Source organism: Heteronotia binoei, chromosome 2 (assembly GCF_032191835.1).
Source record: "Heteronotia binoei isolate CCM8104 ecotype False Entrance Well chromosome 2, APGP_CSIRO_Hbin_v1, whole genome shotgun sequence".
Classification (NCBI taxonomy): domain Eukaryota; kingdom Metazoa; phylum Chordata; class Lepidosauria; order Squamata; family Gekkonidae; genus Heteronotia; species Heteronotia binoei.
In genome coordinates, this window is record NC_083224.1 from 125,084,033 (window position 1) to 125,110,480 (window position 26,448).

Sequence of the window (26,448 nt, forward strand, 5' to 3'; positions counted from 1 at the left end):
GAGCTGTCTACGTGTCCTCGGGGGGGCCGACTCTAATACTGCCTGGACCTTCGCTGGGTCCATGGCCAATCCGCGTTCTGACACTCGGAAGCCCAGGTAGTCTAGCTCTGTCCGATGAAATTCACATTTAGACAACTTAGCATACAGTTGATTTTTCAGCAGGGTGCTGAGCACCTCCCGGACCAATTTCACATGCGACTGCTCGTCTTGCGAGTAAATAATGATGTCATCAAGGTACACCACCACCCCCTTGTACAGGTAATCCCGCAGTACATCATTGATAAAGTTCATGAACACCCCCGGGGCCCCCTGCAGTCCGAACGGCATCACCAAGTATTCAAACTGTCCCATGGGGGTATTAAAGGCTGTCTTCCACTCGTCCCCCTCCTTAATGCGCACTCGAAAGTAAGCGTCTCGTAGGTCCAGTTTGGTGAATATTTCCCCCCCCCGCAACCGTGCTCAATAAGTCCCGGATGAGGGGGATGGGGTAGGCATTGGACGTAGAAATCACGTTTATCCCGCGAAAATCAGTGCAAAGTCTCAACGAGTTGTCCTTCTTCTTCCTGAAGAGGACGGGGGCCGCGTGGGGGGCCGTGGCCGGTCGGATGAACCCCCTTGCTAAGTTCTGATCTAAGAATTTGCGTAGTTCTTTCTTTTCTGCCCACCCCATCTGATAGAGTTTTGCCTTGGGTAAGGTTTCCCCCGGGATCAGTTCTATGGCACAGTCCGTGCTTCGGTGGGGGGGCAGTTGATTGGCTTCCTTCTCACTAAAGACTTCCATGAGGTCCCGGTAGGGCGCGGGAACTGAGTGCACCTCTTCCACGGTCACACACGCCCTTTCCTTGGCAGCGGGAGCTTTTGGCCCCCACGCTTGATCCCACTGATGGGATTTACACCCCGGGTCCAGGAACCTGATGGTTTTGGCCCTCCACCTGATTAAGGGTTCATGCTTTTCTAGCCACCCCACCCCTAGCACTATCAGGTATGAGCATGAGGGCGCGATCACAAAAAGCTCTTGGTCCCAGTGCTCCTCGATCCCCACCGGGCACGGTTGCGTCGCGTGCGTGCAAGGCTCTCCGCACATCACCGACCCATCCATCTGTTCGAATAGCATCGGGTGGGGTAGGAGTGAGCTTTCTAGTCCCAATGCTTCCACCACCCTGGGGGACATCAGTTCCCGGTTACACCCCGAGTCTATTAAGGCCCTGATCTGCATGAACCTCCGTAGCTTGGGGTTCAATAATTTCACAGTCACAAAGTACAGTTTCCCCGTCACGCTCACCGTCAGCGGCTCCCCGTCACGATCGACCTGCTGTTGGGCAGCCTTCAGGGCAGCAGGTCGGCGTCGTTTCCCACCGGCTCTTCGATCCATGCCAGGTCCGTGAGTTCGGCCGAGAGGAGCACCTCCTCCTCCTGTAGTTCTTCCTGCACCGACGCTGCGCTGCTCCTTGCCGCATCCTTAGGGCGGCCGACCGGCTTCTTCGGGGTCTGGGCGACGGCCTTTGGCGGGGTCGGGGCGGCTCTCGGCGGTGGGGGGTGCGGGCAGCTGGAGGCCAAGTGATTGGGGTCGCCGCAGTGGAAGCACCTGCGCGGCCCCACCGGCACGGCCGCCGCCGGTTTCTTCCCCTTCGGCTGCTCCACTTTCGGGGTCCCCCCTTTCGCCTGGGTCTTTCCGGACTGGTGCTGCCGGAGCATAGCCACTCTCTTGAGGTTGTTCTCCACCTCTCCCGCTAGCTGGATCCACCCCACCAGAGTGGCTGGACGGGCTTGAGTGAGGGCCCGGTCCAGAATGCTCGCATTCAGTCCATTCGTGAACTGCTCAATTTTCATTACTTCGTTCCAGCCCCGAACCCTTGCCACGTTGGCCTGGAAGTCGGCAGCGTATTCGCGGATGGGTCGGGGTCCCTGCTGCATGTCCCGCAAAGCCACCAGCGCTCGGGTTTCCTGCAGGGGGTCCTCATATTGGGTCAGCAAGGCTTGCAGGAAAGTGTGCACGTCATCCAGGATCGGGCTCCGGGTCTCACACAGGCCCACAGACCATCTCTTGGCCGACCCCCTCAGCTTCGACCCCAGGTAGTCGACCCGGCTAAACTCATCCGGGAAAGAGTTCCCCCAGTAGTGCATGAAGCTGTTCGCTTGTATTGCGAAGTAGTTCACCTCCTCCGGGTCCCCGTCGAAGGTGGCATCCAGTTCTCTCCCCACGTGCCGGAGACCCACCGGGGCTCCAGCGGCTGGGGCCGCGGCCGCCGAGGCCTGGGGTGCCCCGACTCTCACCGGGGGAGGGGTGGCGGCTGCCGCCGTCTGGCTGGGGCAGCCTCTGGCCGGGGCAGCCGGCCCCGCTGGACGTCTGGAGGTCGCTCCCCCCAGGGCTCTTCCGAGCTAGATCGTCAGGTCCCGGACCTCGTCTCGCAGCCCCCCAATGGCGCCATCGATCTCCCTCTGGACCATCAAGCGGAACAGCTGATAATCCTCCTCGTCTTGCCCCTTGAGTCGAGGTTCTTCACATTCGGCCTTCCTGGCCCCAGCCCCATCGTCTCCACTTTCGCCCACTTGGACGACAATGATGCTGTCTGCTTCTCCCGTCTCCCCCGAGCCCGGGTTGGCAGCCTCACCCTCAGCCATCGGGATCTGCCTCACGTGGCGGTTCAGGATGGCGTCTCTGTGCAGCGGGGCCTGGTCCATGATGGTGGTCGAGGTCCGCGACTGATACTGCCTCGGGGACAGCACTAGTTGGAACTCGGGCGGAGACTCCGCGGCCCTCCTGGGGTCCAGTACGTGCCACGGGGTAGCCCCTTCTGAGCCCGCTTCGAGTGGGAGTTCTCCGTTGCCTGGAATCTGGTCAGCCATTTGGCTTTTCAAGTTGCCGGCACAGTCGAAACCCCCAAAAAGGGAGTTCTCTCAAAATGTCAAGTCTAATGTTTCAATAACGAGTCCTTGTTGATAAAGTAGCAAGTTTATTGTAACATATTGCAAGACAGGTCGACAGAGATTGAGAGAACTGGCGAGCATATACAAAGGGCAAACATTTAAGGTGCAGATCGGGGGGAATTCCTACGGGGGGGGCTGCCTCAACAAGCACATTCACACATCGTTGTTACTTTATCGTTCTCAGGCCTGGCTGGCCTTGGGCACTTCCTTGGTACCCATTATCTTTGAGAAGGCACAGTAATCTTTTTCTCATAGCTAGTTGCAAAGCTTGGCTACATAACAAAGGGAAGGAGGGGGGGAAGGAGAGGTTGAGCTAGCAGCACTTGAATACAGTATGGCTTTTACCCAGGAGTCATTTCCTGAACCAAAGTTTGAAAATCTATGCTAGTAAAATATAACTCAGACTTGACACATAGGACAGGAAGTCCATTCTGTCCTATGGGCTGATAGGATAGAATGGAGTCCATTGTGTCCTATGGACCCATAGGACAGAATAGAGTCCATTCTGTCATATGAGGCCACTGTAGCCTAATTTGAATAGAAAGAGTGAAGAGTATTTGCAGGTGGAAAGGGGGCTTAATACATTATATAGTGTTAGTCTGTTTACTTGCTTCTGTTGAACTGGCTTCTCCTTGCTGTGAATGAGCATTCCTTTTGTGTCAGTTGAAGAGAAGTAACTGCTACTGTTTGTCTCATGAACATGTCTCTTACAGCTTACTGTTTGCTCCACTCTTTGCCTTGCAGCAGCATTGTTTGTGGTGGGAGGGAGACAGACTTTCCCAGACTTCCTACAACGGGCCCTGAGGAGAAGTTGACTGAATGCATTAGTGAAGAGCCAAAGATACTGGGAAAGTTCCCTTGTGATTTCAGAAGAATGGATATAGCTCCATTTTTTTCCTTTTATTTTTCCACCTGTATTGTTAGCCTGTCTTGAAAATAGTTTCAGAGGGTATCCCTGTTGGTCAGCAGGAGGATAACTAGATTGCAGTCCAGTAGCACTTTACAGACCAGCAAGATTTTTGGAGTATAAGCTTTTGACAATAAAAGCTGCCTGGTATTTGTTATCTGGCAGAGGGAGGTTTGACTCTTGAAAGCTAAGACCCAGAAAATCTTGTTGATCTCTAAGGTGGAACTAGATTCAAATCTTGCTTCTGTTAGCTCATGATTCTCAACATTTTGGGAGTTGTGATTCTGCCTACCCACATCATTAGTTCATTGTTGGTTTCATGACATTCTCTATCCTCCTATAAAGAATAAACAAACAGAAAATTGTGTCTGCAGTCATAAGAAAACTTTCCTGGTCCAGTGCCGATCTGTTGACTTTGAGGGGATTGGAAGGTTCTTATCCAGCCATCTCCATTGTGGCCATGAACCGGCCAGCTTGGTGTAGTGGTGTAGTATGGACTCTAATCTGGGAGAACTGGGTTTGATTCCTCACTGCTCCACATGCAGCTGCTGGGTCACTGTGGGTCAGTCACAAGTTCTCTCAGAGTTGTTCTCTCAAGAACAGTTATTGAAAGAGCTCCTTCAGCCCCACCTACCTCACAGGGTATCTGTTGTGAGGATGGGAAGGAAAAGGAAATTGTAACCCCCCTGAGACTTCAAGTGAACGGTGGGGTATAAATCCAATCTCTTATTTTCTAAGTAGCCTGATTTTGATTTTGAATTCTGATCTTGGATCATAATAAACAGTCTTATTTAGTTCAAGATAAGTAGCCATGTAAACTGTCTGTAGCAGTAGAAAAGAATAAGAGCCCAGTAGCACCCTAAAGACTAACAAAATTTGTGGCACAGTATGAGCTTTTGTGAGTCACTGCTCACTTCTTTAATTCAGTTAGGAATGATAATATTCTTGTAGCATTGTACTTGAAATTACACATGCAAGCTTAATAAAGTGCCATTTGCTGAAAAGAGCTTTCCAGTCTATACACATGCAAGCTTAATAAAGTGCCATTTGCTGAAAAGAGCTTTCCAGTCTATCCCTTCCTGTCTGAGACACTTCCTGAAATTCAGTTCCTGGAGATAGGTGAACACTTGCATGATGAAAAGATCCTTAGGGCCCGAGTCAATGCATTTACTCTTCTGAAAACTGCCCAGAAAGTGCTGTATAGAATGTATTCTCTCTTTTTTAAAAAAGGAAAGTGAATTAAAATTGTTTTGAAAAAAAGTGACATTTCCCTGACACTCTCGAGTGAAATGTGCTGGAGTGTTGGAAGCCAAGTATGGGAATCACTGCATTTGTCTGTTGTTTATTCAACTTATTTTTTTAAATAAATCCCTGATGTGAAGAACTGTATTTATGCAGCACTTAGGTTTTATGGAGATATTGTTTATCCTCGTGGCGCAGAGTGGTAAAGCTGCAGTACTGCAGTCGGAGCCCTCTGCTCATGACCTGAGTTCGATCCCAGTGAAAACTGGTTCAGGTAGCCAGCTCCAGGTTGACTCAGCCTTCCATTCTTCTGAGGTCAGTAAGAAAGTGTAGCTGGGAAGAAAGTGTAGATGACTGGGGAAGGCAATGGCAAACTGCCCCGTAAAAAGTCTGCTGTGAAAATGTCGTGAAAGCAACGTCACCCCAGAGTCAAAAACGACTGGTGTTTGCACAGAGGACTACCTTTACCTTTTGTTTAGTTTGCTCTCTTGATATGACTGAATTATAGAATACTTGAAGACCCTCTCTCAACTTTTAGTTAAAATATTTGCATCTGTCTCTCTTTACAGCACCTCCACCACTTCCTCCTAAAAATATTCCAGCTACACCTCCTCGCACTGGTTCTCCTTTAACAGTTGGAGTAGGTAAGCATATCTGAGACAAATGGCTACTGGTTCTGCAGACCACAATATATACTTGTTGATCTCAATATGAGTTCTGAACTTTTAATGCTAATTAAATGTAAACCCTACACAATGAAATCCATTTTATGCATACCTAACATTCATGCATTTAATATTTCCACCCATCTTAGAAGATAATGTTTTTTGCTAGAAGTCTAATGTATAATCTTTTTTCCACAGCCTGTGAGATTTTGGAATTATTTTTACTATCATATAATGTTCATATGATGTTCAAAAATTGCACAGGCTTACCACAGAAATATGATTATAGTGGTAAAATTTTGTGTCCATGGATTTCTCAGTGATTTTTGTTAACTCCCAACTGTGTAGCACCCAACTTTATTTAAGGAGGTTTAGTTAGCCTGCCATTCTTAATGCATTGAGGGATCCTGCTGGTAATTGGCAGGATTCCCAGGTGGCAGAATAAGAGTGAGACATACTTTGAAATTAGAAGTACAATGACTGTAGAGAGGTAATATAATACTGGAATCTTTATTGAATAAAGATTGAATAAAACGTTATTGTGGCACATAGAAACAGGAAATAAGGTGCTTGTAAAGTAAATAATTCATGTCACAAGTGAATATGCTATGCTGAGTAAGGGCTGAGAGTGCCCTTGCTTTGAACAGAATTTATGTGTATGGCCTGCATATTCAACTAGGTAAAAACAAGCTAAGGTTTTGAAAAGATAAGCATGATACTGAACATCAGTGTTATCATGCACAGTGTGTAATTCTTGATGCTTTAACTATTCCAGTATATAAATTTTCAGCTAAAACCTTTGTGCTTCATTTATCAATATTTTATTCATATACACACTGCCACTTACCACAGAATGTATACTGCTTGGCCAATGTAACAGACATCTTCACAATTAATTAAATATTAAATTAAATATATACCCATATGTGATGGAACCACCCCCCAGACAGCAGACAGCCCCAGCCTCTGCCTGGCAGGGAGTCCTTTTCCAAGCTAGGCTCCTGTCTCCAAGACCCTTTGTAAGCCTTAGTAATTACTGCCACCACCCCCACAACCCTAGACTGGAAATTGGGGGAGTCTCCAGTCCTTACTGGGAGACTAACAATGACCCTGCGGGGTAGACCTGCAGGACTAACAGAAATTAACACCTTAGTAGGTAACCATGGTCCAGACACTAGGATTAAGCTTTGAGACTTGCCAGCAAAAAGATTCTACAATGTTTAACTAAATAAGAAATATTTTATTGGTATGCAGAATTAATAAAAGCAGTTATAGGAAGGAAGCAAACTAATAAATCTAAGCTTATCTATACAGTTGACATAGTTACCCAAAGCTTAGCCAGCAGGCATAGGAATAGAGCAGAACTTTCTCAGCATTCAGTCAGCATAGCATGGTCACAGAAGACAAAGCACCAGCCTGAGTGGTTCAGACTTGGCAAGGTGGACATCTGAGTGGGGTCAGGTCTGGTCACAGACTCAAATTGGGCTTCAGATAGCCAAACCTTTATGCCCAGGATCAATTAGTTGCAGGGGCCCATTGCTGCCTATCATGTCCCAGGATGATGAAGTCACCCTTTGAGCTAATTGATAAATGAGGGGTAATTTAGGATAGCCTCACCCCTCCAGCTGCATGGAATATTCTTTTCTTAATTAGGGAGGCACCTCCTCATACCAACTTCAGCTGAACCCTTTTGACCCAGGTCGCATATCAATCCTTATCTCTACTTACACACACACTGGCCTCCCGGCTCCAGACCTGAGTTACAACTTAGAGTGGTAGGCCTCTAGACCTGAATTTTTAAAGCCAGGCCAGACACCCAATTCATAGCTTAGAATAACAAGCCTTTAACCAGGATTTAAGACACACACAGGCCAAGAATCTAGGTTAGAGATTTTGGGGAGCTAAAATCACTCCACCATATATGGTGTTTTGTTTCCTAGGATGGTTTTACACACACACACATACAATACATATATTTGTAAAATATAGATTTCTTTGTGACAAGTTATGAAATGTCATGTTCTCTAACTTGGAACACTCTGTACTTACAGATGAAAGTTCAAGATATGAGTTTTCAAAACTACAGCAGTTTCCTTTATTTGTGTGCGTGCACAGTTGGGTTCCCAAGAGATACCTGCCACACTTGTTCCACTGTCCAGACACCTAACAACTACAGATGATAAGATTAACCCAAATCTGTCCTGTTTGATATTTGATTCCTCTCTACTTCTTGGAACATTAATTACAACTGACTCTCAGTAATAGAATAGAGAAATAGAGTAGAAGTAGTAGAGAATCCCAGAAATAAAGCAAGAACAGTCCTCTCCTTATTGACCATCTCACCATTTTCCTATAGAGTTTTTTCCAGTACACCCAAACACTGCAGGGGAACATGTGCCATGGGCATACAATTTGAAATTAGGTCCACCTTGAAAACCTGTGTTCAAGTTTGGTAAGGTTCTCTGGTGAGAAGAGTAGGGAGAGGTGATTTTAAAATACACATTGCTGTGATTCGGGGATCTGCAGAAAAATCAAACTAAAGGATTTAGAAATGTTCAAACATGAGCCTGATCATTCTCTATTGTGATATTTAAAAATGTCACACTAAAGAATCTGTCTGCACACATACTGAATAGCGTTAGTTTAAGACCATTAACTTCAAAGAGCTTTGATTGCAGTAACTCAAATTGTATACATTTGAATTATTTATTATAGTGTGTATGTGCATGTGTATACACACACACTTAAATATAAAACCAGATGTAGTATATGTGTTTTCATTGAGACCTGAATGAAAACACATATACTAACTACCATCTCCTCACATATTTCTTGCTCTGTAAGATGAGTGGCAACCAGACAGAAGGTCTTTTGACAGGAGTGCCTCAACTGTTGAATAACTTCCTGACAGTGTTCACCTGGTATCTAGTCTGTTGTTTTAGGTGCTGGGTAAAGTTGTTTTAATTGGCCCAGGTATTCATCTAATTTTAGTATCCTCACTTTCTATGTATGTTTTTTTGAGTCTTACATTCTATTTGAACTTTTAAAATCATGTCTCAATTATTTTTTTAAAAAAATTGCTTTTTATCATTGCTACTTCAGATTTTAGATTGCTATCTTGATTTTGCTGGTTTCAAAATTGTAAAAACTGTTTATTCTTAACTTTTGTAAACTGGTTTGGGCATTTTCTGCAGACAAATTAATGTAATTCTGCAGTGTTACACAAATTGTACATTTCTGCTAACTGTGAAATCCATTTTAGCCAGCTTTGTACCTCAATTTGCCCCTCTTGCTGTAACAAAATAAAATTAATAATTTAAGGGTGACAAACACAACCTGATAGTAAACATGTTAAGTGTAATCCAGAAGTCTGCACATGCAGAGGATTCCCACTTATGTGTACACTCAACCATTTCCCACTATACATGCTTACCCAAAACTACGAAACAGTAACCATCAGATGCAATCCAGAAAAAGATATACCATTTTCGCACACAGCTTACCTTGCAGTCACAATCCTGTTCCCTCCGCAGCGTCCGGTCGGATTTCCCACTATCTGCGCCGGAGTTACAGGAAGTGCCGCAGCTTCTGCGTAGCAAACGTAAACTGGGTTTTAGCAGTTTACGTTTGCTACGCAAAAGCCGTGGCACTTCCTGTAACTCCGGCGCAGATGGTGGGAAATCCAACCGGACGCTGCGGAGGGAACAGGATTGTGACTGCGAGGTAAGCTGTGTGCGAAAACGGTATTAGACTTCAACCCTCTTTATTTTCTTTGGCTAGGCAACACCCAGTCATTGGAAATAACTAATACACAGCACATTTGAGCATTTCTTCATGTTAGGCTGGAATGGGAAGCCATTGTGCAAGGCTTTTCATCAGGATCATTGCTGTAAAAGTCAAAATAATAATGCATTCATTATTGCATGGAATCTACAAAATGTCTTCTAACCTTGATAGGGTTTTTTTTTAGCAAGAGACGTATGGAAAAGTATAAATTCTGTTTTTGCTGCTTACCTGTAGCTGTGTTCAATGAACTTTGCTTTTCTGTTGATTACAAAGGTATGTTTACCCCCATAACAGATAGTAATGATCAACAAGAATATTAAAATAGCAACATAGGGTATTGTGCTAAGCACAAATATGCATGGTATATTTATATTTTCAGCATAAATATTCAAATTTGCATGCAAGTCATCATGTTTGAATTTCAGGAAGTTTGAAATTCTTGCTTGTACTATGTACTAAGAACTTACCAAACTGGTTGAGTTGCCCATGTTGCTTTCTAGATGATGACAATGTAGGCAGAGTCCACATAACATTTGCTGAAATTTGTATTTCATACAATCCTGTTATGTAGATATATGTGTGCACATGAATTATATTCCTGAGATACCTTATAATGTTAAAAGTCTATGTAGATTAAAGCTGATTTTAAAAGCCCCATACATAAGTAGAACATTAGTACAACTTAGCTGTACAAGTTGATGTTAAAAGTTTAAAATCAACTACTTTGACCACAGGAAATGACCAGACAGCAACAGAGGTCAAAGGTGACAAACTACCATCAATCAATGACTTGGACAGCATTTTTGGCCCAGTATTATCCCCCAAGTCTGTTGCTACTAACGTGGATGATAAGAATAAATGGATCAGTTTTTCTGATCCATCCCCGGAAAACGTAACTCCAGAGGTGACTTCACAGGAAAAAGTGGTGTCCCCACCAGTGGCATCAGAAACTCCAGATGAGCCTCCAGAGGCCGAAACCTATCGCAGTGTTCCATCTCCACTCAATTTAGAAGAGGTTCAGAAGAAAGTTTCTGAGCAGACCCACGTTAAAGATGATAACTTAGCATCAGCAGCATCTCCTAAAGATTTTGGGGTGGGACAGAGAGCAACACCACCTCCCCCTCCACCACCTACCTACAGAACAGTGGTGTCATCACCTGGACCCAGCTCTGGCGGTGGCACAGGAAGCACCAGTGGTATGTTTAAACAGCTTTGAGTGTGCTTCAGTGTGGCCTTGAATGCTGCCATGTGAACACAAAACCTCTTTAGCTATTCTTAGTTGGTTGGCTTTTAAACATCAATCATCCCCTTTGTTTGATTGTTCTGTGCCTAGTGGCTTTTTTATTCAGTGCTCTTGTGGTCCAACTTAACCTTGAACCCTGATAATGTGTTCTTCCTTCCCTGTCATTGCTGAATGTCTAGTGTATTATGGGGGGAGCTTTATTTCCTTCATACCATATAGGTTGAAACACTGTCTGTTGCTTCAAATGAGGCTTTATCTAATGCAAAGAAGTAGGGAGGGGTTGTTGCTGGATTATCTCTGTTCTTCTCTCTTCACTTCCATGGTGATGTTTCCTGACAATGGGCTGAAAGATTATAGAGATCATTCTCTCCCCACCCATGCTTCAGGCAGGCTGTCTGCTTTGGTTTTGTTGTTTCTCTACCTTCAAGTGCCTGCATGGTTATCTACTCAAAGGATTGTTCACTGCTTTTTTCTATTGTATTTTTCTTTGAACACTGATTGAGGGAGGAGGAGAGAATCTTTATGACTGACACTAGGGTCAGCCAATCAGCTCTCTACACAGGCTAATTTTAGAAGGGAAGGAAGTTGTGTGATGACTGATACAAATCAGTACTATGTAAATCCAGTTATCTATTCCAAAGTAAAAGAAAAAGCCCCCTCTGAGTCCAGTCTGAGCAACAAGATAATACATGTGTTAGATATCTGGTAGGGATGCTGTGAACATCACAGCAAAAATGTTTGGTGTCTAAATGTACTATGTTCAACACTCACAATGGGACTGTGGGCTGATACATTTGAAGCTTTAGGGATACCAGTCCCCAGCTGGGGGCAGGGGATTCCTCCACTTTTGTAGGCTCCTGCCTGCCACAGAATAGCTGGCCAGTGGGAGGGAATCCCACCCACCACAAACTGCCAAACAGCATCATCCTGTAATGTGCTGACATCATTGGGAAGTGACATCAGCATGTCGGTGATTAAAAAGAGCTTAGAAAAGGTCTGGTTTTGAAGTTTCCCCCTCTCCCTAACCAAGCTAAGATGTGTGAGGTATAACAAGAGAGAGCTTGCAGCAGTGGTTTAACTAATGTGTATGGTGGGTGATATGGGTTGAGACAAACCAACATCACAATCTGCTGACAAACAAACACTTGAATTAACATGCAAACAACTCACAGATTTGTGTGAAGAAAAGGCTGAGCGTTCCTACCCCCTTCAAAGGAATATCTGGCATTCCTTGCAAGATTCTCTCTCCCTTCCTGTCATTCCCTCACTCTGCAACAAGCAATAAAGAGCCCCCTTCCCTGCCCATGCATGCAGCCAGCTGCCAAATTGCATGTCCTCCTCCCTTCGCCTGTTGCTTATGCCTAGGATTTAAATACAGTTGAGAGGAGGCACTCGGGCTACAAACTCAGAGAGAGAAGGGAAGGGTGGGGGAAGAGCAAGAGAGGCAGGCTGGGTGGTTGGCTGGCTGGGAGTGAGCCAACTCGTTACCAACTTGCTACCAACTAGGTAGCAACCAAAGCAACCTTTAGGGGAAAAACTGGGTTCAGGGAGGCAGGGCAGAAAGTGTGCTCTGTCCCCCTCCAGAGGGACACAAAAAGCTGATATTATTGTTGTTGTTTGTTTAATGTACAGGAGTATGTGGAGGAGATTAATTGTCAGCCAGATCCCCTAATATGACCAACAGGCTGACATCACTTCTGTGTGATGTCAGTGCATTGCACAATGCCTTGCCCACTCCTGGAATGACTCCCAAAGCCGCTTGCCAGTGAGATGGACCAATATGGAAATCCTGGCTCACACAGAACAGTTTGAGCAGCTGGCAAACATGTTCCGGGAAGGATCCAGGACTTCCATGGCTCACTACCAAAATTTGCATGTTTACACATACTCATCAGTCTTGGAAGTGGGGCGGTGGGACACCCTCCTTGAACCTCTCTGATTATGTAGCCATGCCTCCTTTCTGCCCCCAATGGAGAACTGTTCCTTGATTTTTCTGCCAGAGGATGTGATGGTCAAATATATTCCCCATTATCAAGTGACCACATTCTCTCCTTGACCTTCCCTGAAGGGGAAAGAAGCACTATTTTTACACTTAAGTTCAGCAGTGGCCAACAGAAGTGAGGGAGAGTTTTCTGTGTCAATTGGATAATGACCATGAGGTCCTCACACACTCTTGCCAACACATACTGTGTCCCTTTTGGGAACTGCAATTTCAGATAAATACAAATGTCAATCATTGTTGAGTTTTTTTCTTCCATATGTCAAAGTATAGTTCATGTAAAGAACAAATCTTTTCTTATGTGGACGCATGGGGAAAGGGGTTAATCAGAATGCAAGTTTAATTTTAATGTGAGATTTTTAAAATTGTCTATCAAAGCAGCCTGCCCTAAGTGTTCTAATCATTTAATTCAGAATATACCCTATAATAGCACATGCAAAATGTTGAAAAGGACGCTTGTCCAGGAAGGAGGACAGTGACACAAATTGATACTATCTACCTTTGCTTCCTTGGCTTACTGTAGCAAAGGCAATTCATTCTCAGATGAGCATTTCAAAGGCCGTCAGTTTGAGTTTTTTGTTTAAGAATAGCTCTAGGCCTTAGGGAGCAAATTGTACACAGCAGACTGCAGGATTCTTAACTGCTGCAGGCAGAATTAAATTTGGGACATAATAGTCAAAGGCCAGATTGTTCTAAAAGCTCCCAAAGCTTTTATATGAACAAACCAAAGTTCTAAAAGCTTCTATATTAACAAAACAAACACTTGTAGTAACCCTTAAGGGATAGACATGCTGTTTAAGGAAGGAAAAGTATATTTACGGTGGGCCAATAATCCCTTTAATTGGGGGGAAACGCTAGTCTAAAGTAGAAACAATGTTACAACATCATTGTGATGAAAGATAGCTTTTTACTGAGGTAACTTCAGATAAATAGCTTTTTTTCTTCATATTTTATATTAAACATTTGAAAACATTATTCATATTTTCCCCTCATATTTTTTCTGTATTTTAAATTGTTCAGTTCAAAAAGAGTGAAATGGTTTAGCAGTAACATTGCAGCAATATCTGTCCACTGATTGTTCTGAATCAAAGAACTGCCAGGCTAACGGCACATTCTGTTCCGCATTGCCGTTCTCACAGAGCAACTGAGGCAAGAGGGCTAAAATCAGTCATATCTTAAGCAGATCCCAGGTGGGGAATTCTTTAATGGAGTAGTTACAGTGATCCAAGGTTGTAAAACCCCTGCTCTTCGCTCATTCCCAATAACTTTGAAACCTCTCACAATGTACTTTGTCTTTGGGTAATTTTCACAGATACTTTCTTCTAAGCTTGATGCATAGGCAATTTATGTGATTTGAGTGAGGTCCCTTCATGCAGCAGTCTTTTGTGACCTTGCTACAGCATAGGGGAAATTGTTTCCAAATATAGATTCCTGTTACTGTATTGGAACAAAGCTTCAGGAGAAAGTAAGGCCACCTAGAATAATAAGCAAATCTGAATACTAGTAAAACTCATAAAGAATGGATGTTGTTTGATGATTGGAGAGAAAGAAATTATATTAGGAAAAGATATTTTGTTTCTAATGCACAGATTTTGTTTCAAAGTAGTGCCTTTTCCCCAGCAACTCAAGATTAACAAAATGAATAGATATTAATTTTAATTGTGCGTTTTTAGGTAGATTAACACCATATATATAGCAACTTGGAGCTCAGTTGGGGGTTTAAGTAGAAGACTATCTACTAAATCAGCTACTGGTGGAATAATTCCAATGTTCTAAAAGTGAAACAAAGATTTCAGAACACAGCTTCCCCACTGAGCCCTCTACCTTCTGCTCCAGGGGTCAAGGGACCCTCGAACAGTAGGGGTATGCAGTAGGTCAGGAGAATTCTCTTACCTATAACTATGTAAGTGCCTTAGCACTGGTGGGAGACACCTTTCAATCCATCCCAGGGGTTTAAATAAATTTTTTATTTATTTATTTATTTATTTATTTATTTATTTATTTGGGATTTATATCCCACCCTTCCCACGAATGGCTCAGGGCGGCTTCCAACAATTAATCAAACTTAAAATTTAAACAATTTCAAATATAAAACAATTGAATATTTAAACAGTTAAAAACATTAAAAACAGAGTAATTCAGTTTCCTGTAAACAGATGGCTGGCCAGTTACCTCAAGTTGTTATCCTAGCTAAATATAGGCTAGGTATAGGCTAGCCGGAAGAGGGTCGTCTTACAGGCCCTGCGGAACTGCGCCAAGTCCCGCAGGGCCCTCACCTCTTCCGGCAGCTGATTCCACCATATGGGGGCCATAACGGAGAAAGCCCTTTCCCTGGTGGCCTTCAGGCGGGCTTCTTTTGGCCCGGGGATAGTGAGGAGATTTTGTGTTCCTGACCTCAGTGCTCTCTTGGGCACATGTGGGGAGAGACGGTCCTTCAGGTAGGCAGGTCCCAGGCCATATAGGGCTTTAAAGGTAATAACCAGCACCTTGTACCAGACTCGGTATATCACTGGAAGCCAGTGCAGAGTCTGGAGACCCGGCCGGATGTGTTCCCACTTTGGGAGACCCAACAACAGCCGGGCTGCGGCATTCTGCACCAGCTGCAGTTTCCGGGTCCGAGACAAGGGCAGCCCCATGTAGAGGGCGTTGCAGTAGTCCAACCTTGAGGTGACCGTAGCATGGATCACTGTTGCTAGGTCGTCGCACTCCAGAAAGGGGGCCAGCTGCCTTGCCCGTCTAAGATGAAAAAATGCGGACTTGGCAGCGGCTGCTATCTGAGCCTCCATCTTTAAAGAAGGCTCCAATAGCACCCCCAGGCTCTTGACCCTGTCCGCCGCCGTGAGCGGCGCACCATCAAAAGCCGGCAGGGGGATCCCCCTCCCCGGGCCGCGGCGGCCCAAGCAAAGGACCTCTGTCTTCGTAGGATTTAACTTCAGCCCGCTCAGTCTGAGCCACTCAGCCACGGCCCCTAGTGCCTGGTCAAGATTTTCCGGGGCGCAGACAGGCTGGCCATCCATCAGTAGATAGAGCTGGGTGTCATCAGCATACTGGTGACACCCCAACCCATACCTTCGGGCAATCTGGGCAAGAGGCCGCATGTAGATGTTAAATAACATCGGGGAGAGAACCACCCCTTGGGGCACGCCACAATCAAGTGAGCGCCTCCGAGATAGCTCCTTCCCGATTGCGACCCTTTGTCCCCGACCTTCCAGGAAAGAGGAAAGCCACTGTAAGGCCAACCCCTGAATCCCTGCGTCGGCGAGGCGGCACGTCAGTAGCCGATGGTCGACCGTGTCGAACGCCGCCGACAGGTCTAACAACATCAGCACCGCCGAGCCACCCCGATCCAGATGCCGTTGAAGGTCATCCACTAAGGCAACCAACACTGTCTCCGTCCCATGTCCCGGGCGAAAGCCGGACTGAAATGGGTCAAGGACGGAAGTGTCATCCAGGAAGGTCTGTAACTGCTTCGCCACTGCCCTCTCAATAAGTTTACCCAGAAAGGGCAAATTTGAAACCGGCCGATAGTGTGTCAATTGGGCCGGATCTAAAGATGGCTTTTTTAAGAGGGGTCGGACCACAGCCTCTTTAAGTGGCGTTGGAAAGTGCCCTTCCGTTAGGGATCTATTTATGATATCCCGCACGGGATATCTAAGATCCCCCTGGCAAGATTTAATAAGCCAGGAAGGGCATGGGTCTAATTTACAAGTTGTTGGGCGAGCAGATACAAGAATCCTGTCAACTTCCTCCAGGCTGAGGGGGTCAAAGCCATCCAGTATGTAATCCGAGGACAGGCTCGGGGCCTCAGGTTCGCTAACTGTCTCCAAACTGGCAGGGGAGTCGGGGCGGAGTGATGCGACTTTATCCGCAAAAGATTTCGCAAAAGCCTCACAGCCTATTTCCAATTCGGTAGAATTTAACCTGCCTTGCGGCAGCGTAGTAAGTCCTCTAATTACGTCAAATAATTGTGCCGGGTGTGAAGTTGCGGATGCAATCTTAGCCGCAAAGAATGCTCTCTTTGCGGATTTGATTGCCATCTCATAGGCCTTCAAACTCTCTCTATAAGATGCTCGGGTCACTTCGTCTCGAGTACGCCGCCATTGCCTCTCTAGTCGTCTGAGCCCCCGCTTTTGTTGCCGCAGCTCCCGGTTAAACCAGGGCGACGGTTTCGGGCGGGGGCGCAGAGGGCGCCTGGGTGCGATCTCCTCGATGGCCCTGGAGAGCCCATCGTTCCAGGACTCTACCAGACCATCCAGGGAGTCACCAATAATAGTAATTTCTACCCTATTTGGCATGGTATTTTAAAATAAAGCATTAATTAAATAGTCTGTAAATTTTGTTTAATGACAGTTTGGAGACTTCCTTAATTGTACTGACCAAAGACAGGACTTCCTTCCCAACTGAGGTTCACACGGCTCATACCTTAGTCTCCTTTCAGTGACAGACCAAAATATGTCTTTTTACTCAAGCCTTTAATTAAGAAGTTTAATTCTTTTAACACTGTTTTTATAATTAGCACTATGTTGAAGACTTTTATTAAAAATCATTTTAGGCAGTTTTAATGTCTTGGTTTTTATTTAATGAGCTGTTTTGTGGTTTGTTTATTATTGATAATTTCAGTGCTGTTTGTGTGGTTCCACTGCATGGTTTTATTTTGTAAGATGCAATTAGGAGTTCTCTGGACTGGTAGCAAATACATTTTCTAAATAAATAAATACTGCTCCACTGGTGCCTCTAAAATACTCTTTTATCACAATCACAAATCTGATAGATGTATTCTTGCACAGTTTCCTTCCATTTGGGTGGAGTTCCATAGCCCAGTCTTCTCATGTGTTGTGTATTCTATGCAAGTGAATTGCACATGCTGCCATAACATTTTTAATTTTCAATTTTTATTAGTAATAATGTCTTGTATCTCACTATGTATACATGGAAGGCTCACAGAGTTTTCCCACATTGTTCTGGCAGCCCTTTCTCGGGGTTGCTGGGGCTTATGGGAGAACAGATATACAGGTGGGGGGAGCTGGACTGAGAAGGGACAAGGAGGTAAAGTCACCCTCACTCCTTAATGGAGCCATTAATTAAAGGAGGAGCAATTTTGCCCCTTGTCCTTTCTCACTTCAGTCCCTGCCAACCTGCGTGGTTAGTCCTCTCGGGTCCCCCAGACCTAGGAATGAAATTTCTGGGGGTCAGAAGGAGATGCAAGAATGGTAAAGCACAAGGGAATAAGGGATTAGATGGAGGCCAATTTTCTCATTCCTCAGAATCCAGATTTCCAGAGCTTCCAAGAACTTTATAAAACAGAACACCCTCAAGGTGATTCAGTGATCTGAAATTAATAACTTTGTAGAGCTTTTGAATAATTGATTTTAATAGTGTGATAAGTAACAAAACAATAGTTTGAAATGCATAGCATTTTCATGTGTAAAAAGTGTTTTAAACTGTTGGCACTTTTCTAAGAACATCTGGGAAAAGGAGATATTTAGTGTATGCTTAGTAAATGAAACATCTAATAATCATAAAGTATTCTTCAAGATTCATATACTTTATCCCCTGATGGCTGTGTGACAGAAAGAGAGATGATTGTGCATGGGATTCTATAACCAGTTGGTGGGTAGATCCAGCCATCCTTCAAAGAGCCTTCCTCCCGCCTGAGGAAACTTTCTTCAACTTAGATGCTCTTCCTTCAATGGAACAGTCACTTAAGTTAAAGGGAAGCTCCTTAAGGTGTCAGAAGGCTTCAAACTTGACTCAGTAGAGTAGTAGGGTAGGGACAGGATCCACCCCAGTATCTGTGAATGAGATTATAACGCTGATTTTATAAACCTTGTTCAATGTTAAAGCACTAAGGTGAAAAGCTATGGAAAATATGAAGAATCATTGTTTGTTGTATAAAGGATATTCCTTACTTTTCTTGTTTCAAATACAACATAGTAAATTACTTTCCAGAAACTGTTCTTTTGACCTTGTGAAAGAGTGAGGCAAACTAAAAATATTATACATTGGAAAAGAAAAGAGCAAATATTGTTAGAAACAACAATAGGATCCCTTTTGACATTATCTTTAACAGCACATAATCCCTTCCTTTGTCCTTCTGGAATGCTGTAAGTTTATAGTCAAGTGGGAAGAATCCTTGCCATGGGTCCCTCTCATTCTGTAGTCATTCCAGTTTCCTTAAGGGCAATGCTAGTATGTGACAAAGATATGGCACGGACTCCTCCTGTCTAACAGTGGAGCTCTGAAAATATTGAGAAGTTCAGGAAAGAGGTACACTGATGCCACAGAAGGTAATCTCAAACTCCTTTAAATGGTAATCCTGTTGCGTTCTACCGCCAAGGATAGGCAAAGACCTGAAATTATCTAAGCTTGGATGGTATTGCTCAGTGTAAGGAACATTTCAAAACCATTAACATGTCATCTATAAAATTAACCCCTCCCCTTTGCCATTGTGGATATAGGTTTAACAGTAATAAATTACTGTGTAAAACTATTTTTCTACAACTTTTAGTAAAAGTTATCTTGTGGCTAGAGACTTTTTAAACTTCTTTCTTGCCTGCATTTTATAGAGTCACAATGTAATCAGTCCTCTCACCAGTCTAATTATCTTAATTATTCTCTGATTGGCTAGCATCTTCCAATCAGAGAAAAAGAACTGTGCAAAGTTTGTCCATTTCATTGCAACCCACTGTTCATTAAGTGTCTAGGTGCTCATTGTAACATCACTGCTTTCTGTAACAGCCCCAATTACATGCCCATAGCAAGAACACATTGTGCCTTTATACCATGAAGATATTAAAGAAACGGTAAGCTTCAGGGATGCCCAAAAAGCAGGACAATATTTTGGTCTCTTTAGCAACCATCTGTCATCTAACCTAGATGCCATTTACCAAGTGCTGCTCCTTTATTTAAGTGAATGTGGTTTATACAGGAGCAGCATATTAACAGGAGCAGCCGCAATGTCTTCTTTGTTGAGTGCATGAGCAAACTCAGTAGCATAGGCCAATGCTTTTTGGTTTTTATTATAACTAGTTATTGCCTTCTGGACTTTCTTTATGCAGTTCCCATCCACACGTATGAATTGTCTTGTCATGTAGTATTTTCCAAGATGATGCAAAAGCTGTTTTGGCAGTTGTTTGCTTGATGGCCTGCTATGTGTTGGAGGGGGCTTTCTTTGGTTGGGGGGAGGACTGCAGTGTGATAGCAGCCTTATAGCATATTTATAATGTGTATTTATTTCAGGGTCATCATCTCCTGCTCGCCCTGCAACCCCACTGGCAGCTTGCAGCAGCACCACTCCCCCACCTCCTCCACCTCGACCCCCATCTCGTCCAAAATTGCCTCCAGGAAAGCCCGGAATTGGTGATGTGGTATGTGTTGCTTTCTTTATATCGAAACTGAAATAGTATGTTTTCAGTTCTAACATGATACTGACAGAGATGAACAAATAAATTCACAATGAAGTAATGAGTTTACCAAATGCTTAGCTGGTACCCTGTTTCCCCCTCACTTGAACCTGTTCACAGAATAAACTCTGATAAATGACTAGCAGATTTTGTATAAATAGTCAAGAATTTAATGTTTGAAGGCACAGGTTAGTTTTGGAGGGCTTATAAGATATAATTTATCATGTCAAAAATCAATTCTGATACAAAGCACATATGTAACAATGCATATGTGTTTGAATGAGAACATCTGGAGCAGTGGTCTTCAACTTGGCACTTAAGGGTGATTTCGTACTTATGTTGGTCTGGGGCGGGCTTCTGTTTTGGGGTGGAGCAAGCTGGCGATTTTGCACCAGTTGCTCCGCACCGGCATTTTGCGCAGGGCAAACCCGCGATTTGCCCCACCGCAGTGTAAACCTGTTTTTTCAGGTTTACACTGCAGCAGGGGAAATCACGGGTTTGCCCCGCACTAAATGTCCATGTGGAGCAACTGGTGCGAAATCGCCAGCTTGCTCCGCCCCAAAACAGAAGCCCACCCCGGACCAACGTGAGTGCAGAATCACCCTAAGAGTGCCATGAGTCCTGCCACTGTATTTTCTGGTGCTCACATGCTACATCACTCAGGTATACAAATGCAAAGGATCTTGAATGGAACAGAAGAATGGGAAATTAGGGTCATCCTGTACCAGCTAACTGACTAGTAAAGCACCATGCTTATTTTGAACAGGCATGTCTGTTGTATGCTCTGAGATTGGCCATAGATTTTCTTATACATCTGAGCCTGGCAAGCTGTCCTTCATTTTGTTTGTTTAGTGTATTTTTGCTTCAGCCTTCTTTAAGGAGCTTGAGGCATTTCTCCCCTGTTTTATCCTAACAACTCCATGAGATAGGTCAGACTGACAGAACACCTGGCCCAAAGTGACCCTGTACATTTCATGGCAGGTGGGGCTATTATTGACCTGGAACAGACGCTCTCCTTTTGCTGGGGACTGAAACTGAAACACTGTCTCTTCCTCAAAGCAGAGTGCTGATTTTGACTGCAATTTATTCTAGGATATGTTTCAAAAAAGCTGGACAGACATTGCCTTTGGTTACACTAAGGGTGCTAATTCCTGTTTGTCAAAGGAAAATGTTTGGCTTCAAATCTCCCACTGTTTTGTGGCTGGGGGTGGGTCCCTGGGGCAGTCATTTTATGATAGTTGTCATTATACTCTTTCTCAAATGTGTAAAAGTTTGAGGGGCTGAACAAAGTTGGGGGATGCCTGATCAAATGTCTGGTCCTGAAGTCTTGTGAAGCCTTTGTCAAAACTAGGGTTTCCAATCCCCAGTTGGGCTTAATAAACTTAAACAGAATGATTTTTCAGTCACTGCTATACTATCCAGTCCATACAAATGTTGAACTGTAAATTCCCATGGTTCTACCACAATGCTCAACATTTTTCTACCGGGTAACGGACCAGAGTTGTCCACTGTGAAGGTGATAAACAATATGGACTGTCTGCCAGAGTCTCGAGGCGGCAGGAGGAAGGTGGCGGGCCTAGCTCGCCTGGGAAATTATAGATGTTTGTATGCAAATGCTAGAAGTGTTCGAAGTAAAATTGGTGAATTGGAATGTTTAGTGTTGGGAGAAAACATAGACATTGTGGGAATTTCAGAAACTTGGTAGAATGAGGAGAATCAGTGGGACACGGTGATTCCTGGATATAAGCTATATCAGAAGGATAGGGAGGGAAGGGTTGGAGGTGGGGTGGCTCTGTATGTCAGAGAGGATATACGGTCCAGTAAGACTGAGATCAGAGAATTAGATTCACTTTTAGAAATGCTTTGGGTTGAAATAGAGGGCCCAAAAGGAAATTTAACTATGGGAGTTTGTTATCGCCCACCAAATCAAAAGAGAGAGGACGATTATAATATGATGGAAGGCTTAAAGATAGCAGCTAAACGTAAAAACTGTGTCGTAATAGGTGATTTTAACTACCCGCAGATTGATTGGGTCAATATGTGTTCTAGTCGAGAGAAAGAGATTGAGTTTCTTGATGCTCTCAATGACTGTGCTATGGAGCAGATGGTCTCAGAACCTACCAGGGGTGGGGCGATCCTGGATTTGGTCCTAAGTAATGCCCAAGACTTGGTGAGAGATGTAAAAGTGATTGCGCAACTTGGGAGCAGTGACCATAATGTTATTGATTTCACCATTTGTATAAATAGGGAGTTGTCCAAAAAGACCGCCACAACCACGTTTAACTTTAAAAGGGGTAAATACACTGAGATGAGGATGCATGTGAGGAGGAAACTGAAAGGAAAGGTACATACGGTCAAAACCCTTGGGGAAGCTTGGATGCTATTTAAAACTATAATCCTAGAAGCTCAGATAAAATATATACCACAAGTTAGGAAAGGCACAAACAGGCATAAGAAAAGGCCTGCGTGGTTAACAAACAAAGTAATGGAAGCTGTAAAAGGTAAGAAGGACTCCTTTAAGCGGTGGAAAACCAGTCCAAGTGAGATTAGTAAAAGGGAACACAGGCTGTGGCAAATCAAATGCAAGACTGTGATCAGGCAGGCAAAAAGGGACTATGAGGAGCATATTGCAAAAAACATAAAGACCAACAATAAAACTTTCTTCAAATATATTAGAAGTAGGAAACCAGCCAGGGAGGCAGTGGGGCCCTTGGATGACCATGGGGTAAAAGGATTACTGAAGTAGGATAGGGAAATGGCTGAGAAGCTAAATGAATTTTTTGCCTCCGTCTTCACTGTGGAAGATGAGAACTTTTTGCCCGCCCCAGAACCACTAATTTTGGAAGGGGTATTGAAAGACCTGAGTCAGATTGAGGTGACAAAAGAGGAGGTCCTACAACTGATAGACAAATTAAAAACTAATAAGTCACCGGGTCCGGATGGCATACATCCGAGAGTTCTGAAAGAACTCAAAGTTGAACTTGTGGATCTTCTAACAAAAATCTGTAATCTTTCATGAAATCTGCCTCCGTTCCTGAGGACTGGAAGGTAGCAAATGTCACCCCCATCTTTAAAAAAGGTTCCAGAGGAGACCCGGGAAATTACAGGCCAGTCAGTCTGACTTCAATACCGGGAAAGTTGGTAGAAACCATTATCAAGGACAGAATGAGTAGGCACATTGATGAACACGGGTTATTGAGGAAGACTCAGCATGGGTTCTGCAAGGGAAGATCTTGCCTCACTAACCTGTTACATTTCTTTGAGGGGGTGAACAAACATGTGGACAAAGGAGACCCGATAGATGTTGTTTACCTTGACTTCCAGAAAGCTTTTGATAAAGTTCCTCATCAAAGGCTCCTTAGAAAGCTTGAGAGTCATGGAGTAAAAGGACAGGTCCTCTTGTGGATCAAAAACTGGCTGAGTAATAGGAAGCAGAGAGTGAGTATAAATGGGCAGTCTTCGCAGTGGAGGACGGTAAGCAGTGGGGTGCCGCAGGGCTCGGTACTGGGTCCCATGCTCTTTAACTTGTTCATAAATAATTTAGAGTTGGGAGTGAGCAGTGAAGTGGCCAAGTTTGCGGATGACACTAAATTGTTCAGGGTGGTGAGAACCAGAGAGGATTGTGAGGAACTCCAAAGGGATCTGTTGAGGCTGGGTGAGTGGGCGTCAACGTGGCAGATGTGGTTCAATGTGGCCAAGTGCAAAGTAATGCACATTGGAGCCAAGAATCCCAGCTACAAATACAGGTTGATGGGGTGTGAACTGGCAGAGACTGACCAAGAGAGAGATCTTGTGGTCGTGGTAGATAACTCACTGAAAATGTCAAGACAGTGTACGTTTGCAATAAAAAAGGCCAACGCCATGCTGGGAATGATTAGGAAGGGAATTGAAAACAAATCAGCCAGTATCATAATGCCCCTGTATAAATCGATGGTGCGGTCTCATTTGGAGTACTGTGTGCAGTTCTGGTCGCCGCACCTCAAAAAGGATATTATAGCATTGGAGAAAGTCCAGAGAAGGGCAACTAGAATGATTAAAGGGCTGGAGCACTTTCCCTGTGAAGAAAGGTTGAAACGCTTGGGACTCTTTAGCTTGGAGAAATGTCGACTGCGGGGTGACATGATAGAGGTTTACAAGATAATGCATGGGATGGAGAAAGTAGAGAAAGAAGTACTTTTCTCCCTTTCTCACAATACAAGAACTCGTGGGCATTCGATGAAATTGCTGAGCAGACAGGTTAAAACGGATAAAAGGAAGTACTTCTTCACCCAAAGGGTGATTAACATGTGGAATTCACTGCCACAGGAGGTGGTGGCGGCCACAAGTATAGCCACCTTCAAGAAGGGTTTAGATAAAAATATGGACCACAGGTCCATCAGTGGCTATTAGCCACAGTGTATGTGTGTATATAAAAATTTTTGCCACTGTGTGACACAGAGTGTTGGACTTGATGGGCCGTTGGCCTGATCCAACATGGCTTCTCTTATGTTCTTATGTTCTTAACATCAAACTGGAGTGGTCCTTGAGTGCTTCTGCCAGTTTGCACGTATAGTTGAATTCAATGATGTGATACACCCGTTGTCAAAATTAAAGATGTGACAACATGCACCCTAGGTTGATAATTTTGCATAGTTCAAGATACTATCTCTTCTTCCAGTCACCTTACTTGATGTAGAACTGAAAAAACAACATTCTTACATAATGGTACACCACAGTATAATTATGCTGGATTGACATCTGGATCAAGGTGGCTTGGTGGTGCTGATGCTGTTAGACATATCGACTGCATTCGATGTCAACCATCGGTTGCTGTCCTGATGCCTCATTGATGCAGGGATTCAGGGGTTGGCGTTGCAATGGATTTCCTCTTTCCTGGAGGGTCGGGGACAAAGGGTGGTGATTGGGGGAGAGTCATCCCAGAGGCATGCGCTTAACAAGGGGCAGTGGTCTCCCCAATGTTATTTAACATCTATATGTGCCCCCATGCCCAGATAGCCCAGAGGTATGGGCTGGGTTGCCATCAGTATGCTGATGACACACAGCTCTATCTACTGATGGATGGCCGGTCTGGTTGTGTCCCAGAAAATCTGGACCTGGCACTGCAAGCCGTGGCTAGATGGCTTAGGCTGAGCCAACTGAAGCTGAATCCTATGAAGACAGAGGTCCTTTGCCTGAGTTGTGGCGGTCTGGGCAGGGAAATCCCCTTACCAGCTTTTGATGGTGAACCACTGACAAGGGCGCACAAGATCAGAAGCTTGGGGGTGCTGTCATTGCTCCTTGACAATGGAGGCCCAGATAGCTGCCACTGCTAAATCCGCATTTTTTCATCTTACGCGGGTGAGGCAGTTGGCCCCCTTCCTTGAGCACGACGTCCTGGCAACTGTGATCCATGCAACAATCACTTTGAGGTTGGACTACTGTAATGCCCTCTACTTGGAGCTGCCCTTGTCTTGAACCTGGAAACTCCAGCTCGTGTAGAACACGGCAGCCAGACTGCTATTGGAGCTTCCCAGGTGGAAGCATATACAGCCGGGGCTGCGGGAACTGCACTGGCTGCCAGAAGTATACCGGATTCACAACAAGGTGCTGATTATTACCTTTAAAGCCCTATATGGCAAGGGTGGCCAATGGTAGCTCTCCAGATGTTTTTTGCCTACAACTCCCATCAGCCCCAGCATTGGCCATGCTGGCTGGGGCTGATGGGAGTTGTAGGCAAAAAACATCTGGAGAGCTACCATTGGCCACCCCTGCTATATAGCCTTAGGGACCGTCTCTCCCCACACATTCCCCAAAACCTACTAGTGATCCCTGGGCCAAGGGAGGCAAGACTAAAATCTACCAGAGAGAGGGCCTTCTTGGTAGCAGCCCCTTACTGGTGGAACCAGCTACCAGAGGAAGTGAGGGCCTTGTGGGACCTTGCCCAGTTCCTCAAGGCCTGTAAAACCATACTCTTCCGGTTAGCCTTTAACTGATCTAGAGTTACCGTCATTGTGGGAGAAAATGTAAGAACACTGAAGCCATCAGATGCGAAACAACTACATATGATATCAGCACCAGATTGTTTTAATTATTGAATTTTAAATTGTCATATTAATGTTATGCAATTTTTAAATTGATTGTTTTCATTTTACTGTTGTGAGCCACCCTGAGCCTGCTCCAGCGAGGAGGGTGGGATATAAATCAAATAAACAAATGCTGAAAAGCAGGGTTTTTGGGCTAGAAAAAGCCCAGCAGGAACTCATTTGCATATTAAGCCACACACCCCGGACATCACC

At 44.5% G+C, this 26,448-nt stretch overlaps 1 protein-coding gene across 1 annotated transcript in view; it reads left to right on the forward strand.

The window, feature by feature from the left end:
• The window catches only part of SGIP1 (SH3GL interacting endocytic adaptor 1), a 289,970-nt gene that overhangs the window by 161,783 nt on the left and 101,739 nt on the right, over window positions 1-26,448 (forward strand). The window contains exons 12-14 of the mRNA XM_060231972.1: window positions 5,647-5,721; window positions 10,263-10,724; window positions 20,010-20,137. Coding sequence (XP_060087955.1) covers window positions 5,647-5,721; window positions 10,263-10,724; window positions 20,010-20,137 — 665 coding nt within the window. The remainder of the gene's footprint in view (window positions 1-5,646; window positions 5,722-10,262; window positions 10,725-20,009; window positions 20,138-26,448) is intronic.